We start from the raw sequence: 12125 nt of genomic DNA on the forward strand, positions 1-12125 counted from the left end.
AAGTACAGAATACAGTTTCCACTAGAAATTGTGTAGTAATGTTGTTTTGGCTATGTGGTGTCTTTACTGCCCTGTTTTGCTTTTATCAGGAAAACTAATCCATGATGTCAGAGGTTTACATCAAAAACGGAGACAGAGGAGTTCTGTAACTTTATTCAAATAAAGGGAGCGGCATCTATGTTGTTCTCCCTTCTCTCTGTAATTTCCTTTTTAAGGTAGTAGAGTTATGTTCAGAGTGTCCTGATAAGTTATTTCTTAGACTGCTCTGGTTAAGTGCTGCTTCATCAGCTGCTCTTCCTCTTCCATATCCTCTACCTTCTGAGCTGTCTTTGTAACCCTCTATTGGACTGCCTTCAGTATGTTGAGGTGTCCTGTACAAAGGTGATACTGAAATGAGCTGGAAAATAAACTTTCTACCACGATTGGAAGCATTATGAAGCAAGGATTCTTTATCAGCGCTGGACATGTTAGAAGGCTTCAATCTAATGTGAGTGACAAGACTTTATGACTAGGTATTTATCCATCATAATCATGCACACTCATTACAATGTACCTCCTACCTAACACATAAGCATCACTTTCCTAGAACTGATTTGCATGCATCTGCCTCCTACTGGAGGTCCTTATATGGCCCTGGAGAGTCCTCTAAAGGTGGTTGTATTCACTGAATTCTTTGATACTGCAGGCAACCTTTCCTTGAACTTTTTCTTTCGGCATGTGCTGTTGCTTCTCGTTACATAACTTGCCAAAACCCCCACTGTACTTCTCTTTATCTTTTCTTCACTGCTTCCAGCTATATTTATCATCCTGTGTGCATACCTTTGCATCCTTTTATCTTTCTTGCTAGTTAGTCTTGAAGCTCTGTTCAGCAGCTTCAGGGGAACTGAAAGTTTATAGTCTCTGTTATTTACCAGGAGCAGCCCAAAGCTGGATGCTGTTTGAGATGTGGCTGCAGGAAAGTCAACTAGAGAGGCGTAGTCTCTTCCCTTGACCTCCTAGCTTCACACTTGTCAAAGTAGCTCAAGGAGGAATCCGCCTTTGTTTCTACAAGGGCTTCACTGCTGACACCACTGAGGGTCAACCTGTTGAGAAGTGCAGTGCCAGTTATTATAGTAAATAGCCAGTGCCATGAATTTCTAAATTAAATTGTTTTGTTGGTTTCACCAGAAAGGGAGGAGGAAACTGTTCAAAGAAGCATGCGTGGCTTTGTCAGTTGGTGTGAACAGTGGATGGTTTGGCTGAGAAGCAAAAGCTTGTAAAGTATTGAATAGGTAACAGGTCATCTATGAAACTTTGGTCTCAAGGCTCCAATTACCAAATGCCTGCTAATTTGGAATTCTGGCTGTTATTGGAAGATCTTATAGGCATAGATGACTCAAAGAAGGGCAGATCACCAGCTGTAGATGAGTTGTGCTAGTTTAATTTACTTGTAACCCAACACACTGAATGAATTTTGCCTAAAAAGCTGCCAGCAATAAAAGCACTATAATCACGTCATGTGTCCTACTAGTAGCAAAACAAAAAGAGAATAAACCTTCCTAAAAGAACCTTTCAAAGGTTGGTCACTAGGTCCACACACTCTGGTGTTTAGAGTGGTCTTTTTAGTCAGTTTTTACTGTTCTGAATTGTGCTTCAGGAAAATTTGGAAAAAAAAAATAGGTATATGAGTCTTCATGTTAAATGAAATGAGTTAATTGCAAACTACAATTTTTGCAATCTCTTTAATGACAGCTGTTCTTAATATTATATTCAGTTTGGTTTGCATACTTAAATTATTTACTTTTTTCCCCCTTTTGTGCATTAACATATATAGACATGATTTTCAAATCCTGAAATGGAAGTAGTAATTTTTAAAAGGTCAATAATCACTTCCAGAAAAACTTTTCATGAATTTAACTTAGACTCTTATTTTTGTGTTGGATATGCTTCCTCTATATTTAATTCCACAGAATTTATTATAATGTTAATAATTTTATGGACAGTGCTCTAAGAATGAAAGTGAGGCAAGTTTTGCTAGAGAAAATATCTTTTAATTGCTACCATAACTAGAAAAGTTAGATAAGGTTCTTAGCATGTAAGAACTATTTGCAAATCTGAAATGAAAGCTGCAAATTTCAAATCTAAATTAATAAGTTGGTATGAGTTTAATAACATCTGTTAAACATGATTCCCTGTCTTTCAGACAATCTAATTGATTTAACTGAATTTTAATTAATCGGGGTCATCTTGGTATCTCATAATTCTATTAAAGTGTTTTAATATCCTTGATAGGTTCGGTAGGATGTTTCATTTGTGAAAGATAAGATCTATCTGTATGCATTTATAATGGGGGTGTGGGATCAACAAAGGGCATTATCAGGAAAAACCTTTTGTCACTCCTAATTTCTTGTGTGTGTATGTTTGTATTAGGACATGTATCCTGCAGGATGCATTGTTCTGCAACCTCTCATGAACCTGTTGCAAATGAAATTTTTTTCCACCAAAGGTCAGAGATGGTTGGAAGGATGTTCCATGTTTTCATGGAAGGATATGCAGTGTATATTTGAAAAAGTGACAAAATAATGGTTGAAATGCATTTGCATCTTGTTTTGAAACAGAGAGATAAGAATTAAGTTCTATATGAGCAATTCTATAATTTCATTAAGTTATAGAACATTAATAAAAATGCATTATGCATGCAAAGAAAAAATATTTTCCAGTAATATTGAAATCTTAATCTGGTGCAGAGATGAACATAGAGGAGTTACATAGTTCTGTACATTTTGCCTAATTGTGTTTGCTGAAAGGATATCATTTTCTCTTTAAATAATAAGCTTTGAAAGAGCATAGGTAACTTTTTAAAAATGTATTTAACCTTTAGAGTTTTTAAGTACTTTAGTAATAATCTCAACTTTCCCCCTGTAATTTAGGAAAACTATAAAATGATGGATTTTTTAAATAGCTCTGTACACCTCCACAGCATTGAGCTGCCTACGTGGGCCTAATGTTCAAGTAGCTGAGTTGAGTTTGGTACAAAGGTTGCTGAAGGAGGTGAAAAAAAAGCTATCTTCTTAACAGGCTTTCCATTGTATCCTGCTCGTTCCTCCACGCAGCCTTTGTCACATGCTGACTCTCATCAGTCACTTAAAGCTCCCATGAAACTGCACTGCAGTTCAAACACAAAGTGCTCAGCTCTTCAGGATTGAGAGCTCTAAGGATCTGCAGACAAGTTCTCAGGTGAGCAACAGTTGTACAGCCACAAACTGCCAAAACCAGCGTGGCTTTCATATATAGATACGGGCAACAAAATCTCATCTCTGTTTCAGTGTGAGCAAAAAATTTGTTTGAGAACAAAAACTGAACTTCACTGTCACAGGGCAAACTGGCAGCTGGGGTTAAGGAGAATCCTCTGTTCTTCTAGGTACCCCAACTCATCAGTTCTTCTGGGTCTCACATCAACATACCGTGTGTCTCTTCCTTAGCCTTGTCTGTAACCTCAGATGTGAGGATCCAGATCTGTGTCTCACCCAAATGCATTTCAGAGAGAAATGTATATAGCTCTGCTTCTAGATAGTGTTACTTTGCTTCGATTTTGTTACCAGTTCACTTTATACAACAAAGGTATCAATTTTAAAGCTTCCATTTTAAAAAGTTTGGGAGTTAACTGGGGTTTCACAGTGAAAAGTAGATCTGTTAAATAAGGAGATTTAAAGATAGTGGCCTTAGTGTTCTGAGCTTGCTTCATCATGTGAAGATTTAGAATAGTCAAAATTTTTATCTTGGTCCAGATGGAGCTACAATCTATCTGGTGGAACATAAACACAGTGTGTTTTGCAGTATTTGAAGGAATTGCTGTTCCTTGTTTTGTTCAAAGCAATTCCCACACAACAAAAGTAGTGTTGCCCATACTGAATAGAGGATACCAACATCTCTGGTTGAGAAAAACTGAAGTCTTATATGGCTGAGGCTCCTTAGGATAGCTTGTTTGTTCATTAAACACAGTTAACCTTCTGGTGTGCTGTGTTTTTCAGTAATGAGATGACTGAAAAAAAATATAAACTTTTAAATTAACAACATTAATAATTAGGAGAAATAAATTGATGTAAAAAATAAATTGGCTTGATTGGTGTAGCCATTAGTAATGCCAGAGGTTATGATCCCTTTCAGGCTTCAGATGCTTGAAAACCTATAAGCAGTGCTTTAAAAGTAGTAGTAAAATGCACGCACCTTTTCTGCAAAAGTTTTTCAAGACTTAAAAATATAACCTAAGCATTTCAAATAACCCTGTGACAGGAAAAAGAATATTCCTCTCCAAAATAACTTCTGGCATGAATTCAGTTTTTTATTCAGTTTTACTGCAGCACTGGAAATACTATAAGCCTTAGCCAAGTCATTGTCCCGAGTACCTTCTGCCTACCTGCAATTCTCCACGGAAGTTTTGCCAGCATCAGGTTTTCAGCTGAATATAATCAACCTCACTGGAATTGAATAATAGGACCAAGAGCTTGGCATTTGTTATAAACCACAACTAGGTCTGTCTCTGTAAATGAAATCTGGGAAGAGGGAGGAGGGTTAGGGGTATTTTTTCAGACTGACTGGAAACACATAGAGCAGTATTGGCTATGACTGAAAATACAGTGACCAAAATGAGCGACTTCTGTTTCTCTGAGTAGATCACTGCCTGAGCATTGTTCAGGGCAAGGCCTTAAGCAGCACAGCACACATGATGTCTACCTAGTTAACTGGCCAAAAGACCAGTTTTTTTCTTAGCAGTACCAAGGTGATCATCTGAGTCTGTATTTCACAGAATGAGGCATAGCAAAACTTCTCCTTTATGTTTCTAATGGCCAAAACCTAAAGGCCTCTGGGAGGTTGCTTTATTTAGAGTCTTTCTAGATTAGCATGATATTGAACATGCATTAAATTGTGCATACTAATTTAAAAACCAGAAAAATGTATCATATTCTAGCTCCATCTTTCCTGTCTGGCCTATCAGAAAACTGTGAGTAGTACAGCTCTCTGTTCTGGCTTTGAGCCATGTAGAGATTTGCCTCTATAACAGGAATTGCCAGCATCCCTTCGGAATGAAGACTTCCCAAGGCGGAAGTGCTAAAAAAGGCAGCATCTAATTAAACCATAAACATTATTTACCTTTTTTTTGCCAACATGAGGAATTTATACACTCATGCTATAATCATTTCCATGCTCATGCTAGCTGCCAGAGGAATATTATGTAGGGAAAGAATGAATAAATGGAATTGTAATAGAAAAACAAGTCTATTGGGCTTTTTCTGCTAAGTGTATACATGTCTGCTATTGCAGATGAAAAGATCCCTGAACAAGCAAGGACTGTGTAACAAAGTTCTAGCTGGAAATAGAGAGGAAGGAATGAAAATAATTTCAGTAAATTAATATAGTGATCCACTTGATGATGTCAGCTACATGCTATTTGTGCTGGGTAAGCATTTGTATGCCACAGCATGCAACAGCATAAGAGCTAGGTAAACATTTGCATGCAACAGCAAGTGCCATCTAAATTAGCATATCACAGAACTGGACTGTGACACAGTAGCAGAGTATGAATTAACTTTTCCAAATTTTTAGGTGGTTCATACCACTAACATAACAGCAAATCTGCCATGAGATTGCTTTGCTGTGACTCACTTTCTTCAAGCAGAAGCAGCATGGTATTAAGGAATCTGTTTGAAATGTCACAGGGGAATATAGAGTAAGAGAGAGCAAAAGGGAATAATTTTATTTTGAATTGAGGCATTATGTCATAAAATAATTATGCTCTAATTTTTTATATGTATCACTTAAATTGGGGTTAAAATTGAATCTCAGTATGTGTTATTTGCATTATCATAAATTTCTTTGGTAATAGTGATTCATCTTGCTACACATACTGATTCCAGTATAGAGGAAAGAAACATTTCTCTTTGGCAACACTAATAATTATGCAATAGGGTCCATAGTTACTGGAAGCCTATCCCTGCTTAAGAAATTGATCACTGAAGCCATCCAGAACAATTACAAGGTATATGTCTTTATATATTATTCTATATTACCCATTGCAGTGTCTCACTACTGCAGATTTTTGTTTAATAAATGTCCATTTAGGAAGAACTATATAAAGGAGACTCCCTAGAAATACTTGAAGTAGCACAACAGGCATGTGTGTCATTGCTCTGCTCTGAACAGGGCATTGTCAAGGGCGCCAGCCCAGTGCCCACTGCATTCTTTGCACAGAACTACCTTTTTATTAAGAAGCAGAGTTCTTTCTGCACATACTTACTTAAAGACCTATGGCATCTTCTGAGGCAACAGAAGCTTACCTGTCTGCCTTCACCTGGTACTAAATAGTTACTTTGTCTGACCAAGAACAGTTATGCTGTGCTGCAGAACTGGAAAGAATTGTCCTCAGTCTAATGAAATTCTGCATTTCTTGGTAAGAGAAACACACAGAACAAAGCATGTTCTGTGAGCTCGACAGAAGTTTTTAAAGGAAAGGCCCTTTTAAACCTTAGCTATTATAGTTAAATACGGGGGGATATCCTGCTGATCAAATAACCTTCTTGGTAGACTCTGATGTTGAGGAGCATGTTTAGTGCACGCAGCTGTGTGCGCAGCTGCAGGACAGCTGCAGATTGAGCTCTGGCTGTCGGGAGCCCAGAGACAAGAGGCAGTGAACTTGCATAATGAAGGGCCCAGGGACCTGTGGCTCTGGGCAGGTGATGCTCAGAGACAAGGCAGGAGCCGGTGGCCCTGGCCACAGACTTCGGAGCGCTTAGACAGTGAGGGTATAAAACTTCAGGGTTTCCTTTTCTCCTCCTCGAGGTACCCAGCTCCATCTGTTATTTGCTGCAAGACAGTTAAATCCCTTTAAGGAGCCAGACCTCTGAGACTGTGCTGTGGGAAAGCCGGTGTTGGGCTGGCAGGGACAGCAGGTTTGGAGCGTGTGAGCGTGGGATGTGCAGGCTGTGAGAGGAGCACCCATCAGCTCACAGGGGCCTGCTGTGAGGGGCCTCAGCCCCAGCTCAGGTGCTGCTGCTCTGACTGCACTGCAGCTCTGGATGGGCACACGGAACTCCAGCGCTTGCACTGAGCTCACTTCAGAAAGAGACTTGCTGCGTGTGACTTCCTTCTTCAGTGGCACAGATTTTGGTGGAGCAACTTCCTCAGAAGTTCATGGCTCTCCCAGAAGGAGAAATGTTTAGATTATTTAATTATTTTTAGCACAGCCAAGAGAGGTGAAATATATCACTAAGCAACTAAGATTTATAAAAACATGCTATAAAGTAATTATTTTGTCAAGCAGAGAAACAGTACAGAGAAAGAGACTAACTACACTACTGCACTTTGGTTTTGCTCAGTGTTGAATTAATCTTTACAAGGATTGTGTTTGTCAGTGCTCTATATTGAATCAGGAGGTGTATAATAATGAGTTTTTCTTCCATGTAAACTTAGGAAAGCTACTTAATTTCTGGGTATCTCAGAAACAGCTCTTAAGAGACAAATCATTGTCATACCTGCTTTGTTCGAACTGACTCTGGAATGTTTGGTGTCTTTTTTGCCACATTTGTTTGTTGTTCTACAGTTTTTTCAGAAAGGTTGCCCAATAGGTCAAAGGATTAAGAACATTAATTTATTTCCATACTGGTGAAGGGGAAATTTTTGTAGCTTTGAAAGGAAAATGTAAATATTTTACAGAATGGAATACTATTAGCATCTGTATTTTAGTTCATTACGTTGTTTTTTAATAACTTCAAACATTTTAGCATGGCATTTTTGTAGTTGAGGGGTGGCTTATTAAGTGGTTTCATAATTAGCCATCTTTCTTTGTTGTGGCCCAATATGCTAGAGCTTATTTTGTTATTTTTCTTTTGGCTACTTCAGGTATGAATACAAGCAAGAGTGAGACAGTGAAAGAGCACCCATTAAAACCTTCTAGAAGATCTATGCCATGCCTTGCCCAGAGCCAAACACATCCTCAGAGCCTGAGCAAGCATTCATCATTTCTGCAGCCAAACCGTGTGCAGCCACAGCTCCAGCCCCAGCCTTTGAGTGCAGGGACATCAGCAGCTGCAGTGGATGTAGTGTCAGAACGAGGTAGGAGGATTTTCTCTTTCAGGAGAGAAAAATTTTCTCTTTCTTTCATTCCAGCTCTCATAAATTTTGATTTATGTCGATATCTATGGTTCGTTGAAGAAGTGTTTTTGCACTAAACACCTACACATACCATATTATCAGGTTCTTGAGTGAATCTTTAAAATGTTTGAAGTGAGTTTTAAACTAATTTTTTTTCTCAATTATGACATTATTTCCTTCTCACTGGTAATAAGACAAGCAAGTCTTGCTCATTTATGCTGGAGAAAGGTATGAAGGTTTCTGTAGTCTGTCCTAAAGAGAAAGAATGAATAAATATTAGGCTTTAGGAAAAAAAAGTCTTTATATATGAACATGTAGGAGGAGATGCATTCATACACAAACAGTAGACTCTGGGAAGGGTGGTATGGAAAGAATGAGAATGAATGGAGAAAATCCCTCCAAATTTTAGCTTGTGTGGAATAAGGAACTACTTTTATTTTAGGATTTCTAATTAATAGATACACATGCCTTATCAGAGAAACTAGTATAGTTGGAATCCTGTTGTACTACAACATGAAATAACTCACGCATTCACTCAAGATGTAAAAGAAGGAAAAGAGGAATTTTTATTTCTGACCTTTCAATATATAGAATTCCAAAAGTGACAGTGGATTGGAGGGTGAAATTGTCACCTCTCCAGCCACACTGGTCAGACTAACAAGTCTATTAATTCTCTCTTTCTACAAAAAAGAATGTAAAACAATCATTATTTACATGAACAGTGTGTGAAAAATCTAGTAGAAATATGTAAACATCAGAAGGTATAGAAAACTTTTAAAAGAACAGGGTGACAGAATCCCAGCCACTGCATGTCACCTGTTGCCAACTCTTGCCATCCTCTATTGCCAGATGTGTGTTATCCTTTTAGAATAAATTGACTCATCTGGTAGTAGATTTTGATAAGTCTTTCCTTAATGTTGATAGGCACTAGGCACTAATTATTGTTTAATGCATTATTTTATTGAGTTAAACGTCTCTCAGAAATAGACAGTGTCTTAATTAAAGTGATCTTGCTCTTTTTTCTGTTGATAGAAAGTGCTCTTTAAAATTTCAATCCAAATTTATTTGAGTTACTGACAGCTTTGAAAAGTGTTTTTTTACAGTAAAGATTTTTTTACTTACAAAATAAATGTGAATGCTGATACAAATATTGCCTTTATTTCAGCTAATACAGATATTGCATTTATTTCAGCTAAAGTGATGGAGACTTTGGAAAATAACTTGATTAAGTTGTCTAATACAGAATATGGTGATCCATTTTTAGGTAAGTTGTTGTCTGAACTGAAATAATGACAAATTAATGACTCTTTGATTACGCTCACAGTATTTAAGTGTGGAAATGCCATACCTACCCTGAACTTCCATTTTTTTGAAAGAGGAGACTGACTAAGTGTGACTAAAGAAATGTGTGCTGTCACAAATTTCCTGATACTGTCACACCTTTTAGACTAAAAGTAGGGACTGAAGACAGAGAAGTGTCATATATTCAGTATATCCTTTTCCCATAACAGTCCTTCATAAAACAATAATTTTGAACAATGTACTTGAAATTCCTTTAAAGTTGTTATTATTCACTTATTTTTCCCATGTAGTCATGTAATTCACTATTATCGTGGCTGCAGTTCTATTGTTGGGGCTTTTTTTAGATATTTTGTATATTTGCTTTAGACATTTACATACAAAAACTGTTACAATTTGGGAAGCAAAAAAAAAAGTAGTAATGGAGAAAATAGCCATATTTGTACTGCTTTGCTATCATTTTTCTATTTTAAGTAAGTCAGAATAAGTAGGGAAGAAGTTATTCTTAGAATAATCCTATCCTTCTAACTGCAAATTGAATCTGTAAATACACACATGGGTAGTAATTTACAAGTTCCAAGATGAAGTAGTTGCCATCTATTTTACCTGTACAGACACAAAAATACTGCTGCACCTTGCACAACTACTATGAAAGATATTTTTGATCACAGTTGATGAAGCATCAAACTAGAAATCATGTCTTCATGCTGGATGAAAGATATCTGCTTTCAGAAAGCTAGGTCTGCTCACCTCTCACATGATTTAGCATTGACTTTTCTTGATGCCTAAAATATATGATAGATAAGAGGGCTTCTCGAGGTTTCCTGAGTAGGTAACTACTGGAAATAGTAAAATTGATGATACTTCAAAACCAGATATTCCAAAATCATGGCACAGACCAAAAATCTGGCATGAAGATTATATAAGAAAATCATGTCTTAGTAAGATTCCAGTTAAAGCTGCTGCACTTTCCTAGTGTAATTGATTGGCAAGCATGGATACTAGGAGATTTTACTGTTATAATTTCCTTATTTTCTTTTTTTTTTTTTAATATCCTGCTCTATTTTTCACTGAATTGCTTACACATAGACATGCTGATATTGTTGTGTATTTATATATGTCAGCAGCAATTCTTTCTCATAGTAAATGATGCTGGTTTTCGTTCACATTACTTAGTTTTAACCTGAAAAGATACATGGAGGGCTCAGCAACTCAGGAAAAGTTAGGTTGATTCTTTTCAGTTCAAAGTTGCGTTAAATTTTAGTGTGGATGTTTCTTCTCTTCTGACTATAGCTATGCTCGTGGAAGAAAAAGTATTTAAGTAGTTGCCCTTGACTAACTTGAGTAATGAATTTGCCCATGTTAAGTCCATCCCAAATTAGATAAGTGCAATCTGTGAAGTTATTCACAGTTATAGAAGTTATAGCAATGTAACCGATTAGGTTAATCAGTTACAAGCAAGAAAGAAAACAGTATTTAAAAATAAATGCCAGAAGTCAGTAATAAGAATTGGCTTATTTTTATATCAGCATTATCTGTTAGATGCGTGAAGAGAAATAAGAGACAGTTAAAAGGTGCATATAACAAAGTGGCTTGTATACCTTCAAAATACACTTTGTTGGTCCTTTAGTATTGTGTTTTTGTGGGTAAGAATTTGTCTCCAAGTCTAAAATTTTCAATTTTATCCTGAATCTGGATGTAGATGGGAAGGGGGAGTAAAAAATAAACCTGAAAAAAGAATATTGCAGCTTCAGCTTTGATCATAGGTTAAAACAATGCTTTTGTAGGTACTCTAGCAGTTTAATGGAGTTTGAAAAGCAGACTGATTAATGGGCATCATCATCTTAGTGAACATTTTCAAACTGCTCTCCTGAGAACATGAAAGAAAGCTGAATTAAGTGAATGTGGTGAATTTTTAATTAGGCAGTGTTGTAGAAATGTAGGCCAAATGGCTTTCTCCTCTTCTTGCATTATTTGTAGACAAAATTATCTTGTGTGAAGGAGATTAACAGGCGTCAAATAAAGGACTTCATGGAAAGCTGCTCTTTTGTTTCAGTTGGCTATAGCTGAGGCCATAAATCTTTCGGACAAGCTTAGTTAATGATGTTAATGGATTTATGAAGTAAAAAGACAATGCATTACACCTCTGTTAATTACCATAGATAAACGGCATCAAGGACATTATGGATTTGTGTTATTTTTCCTCTGTCAGTTTTAGGTTAACTAGTGTTTTTAGTTTGAGGAAGTGGTACATTCAATCCAAGTGGTAAATATTGAGCTTCTGTAACATACAACGTGAACTTTGAGGTTTCACGCATAATGAAATGCCTCTCTTTCTGACTCCACTCACTCCCCTCCCACCTCTGGTGGGAGACACAGGTGGAGATTACTAGGTTGAAATAAGAACAAAAGTAACACTCAGTAGCAAGTAAAACATCACTAACTAATTTATTCTTTTTTCAATTCTGTTTTTTTCTCCCTTAACTTAGATTAGTTATGAGGATTTGTGAGTAATAACTCATCTTTCTTAGCAGGACACAAAAGCCTTCCTAGATAATTAACAATTTTGCTGTGACAGATACCTTGTATCCTGAATGTATCTTGAATCCAATTAGTACAGAGTTTATATATAAAAAACTATGTATTTATGTGCTATGCTGCAGTACAGTGAAGTGACAAATGAAGAGCTGAACCAAAAC

At 36.8% G+C, this 12125-nt stretch overlaps 1 protein-coding gene across 1 annotated transcript in view; it reads left to right on the plus strand.

Moving 5' to 3' along the window:
- ANO3 (anoctamin 3) overlaps positions 1 to 12125 on the plus strand; it is an 84425-nt gene that overhangs the window by 8621 nt on the left and 63679 nt on the right. The window contains exons 2-3 of the mRNA XM_053944984.1: positions 7876 to 8088; positions 9320 to 9391. Coding sequence (XP_053800959.1) covers positions 7876 to 8088; positions 9320 to 9391 — 285 coding nt within the window. The remainder of the gene's footprint in view (positions 1 to 7875; positions 8089 to 9319; positions 9392 to 12125) is intronic.

Source organism: Vidua chalybeata, chromosome 6 (assembly GCF_026979565.1).
Source record: "Vidua chalybeata isolate OUT-0048 chromosome 6, bVidCha1 merged haplotype, whole genome shotgun sequence".
Taxonomy (NCBI): domain Eukaryota; kingdom Metazoa; phylum Chordata; class Aves; order Passeriformes; family Viduidae; genus Vidua; species Vidua chalybeata.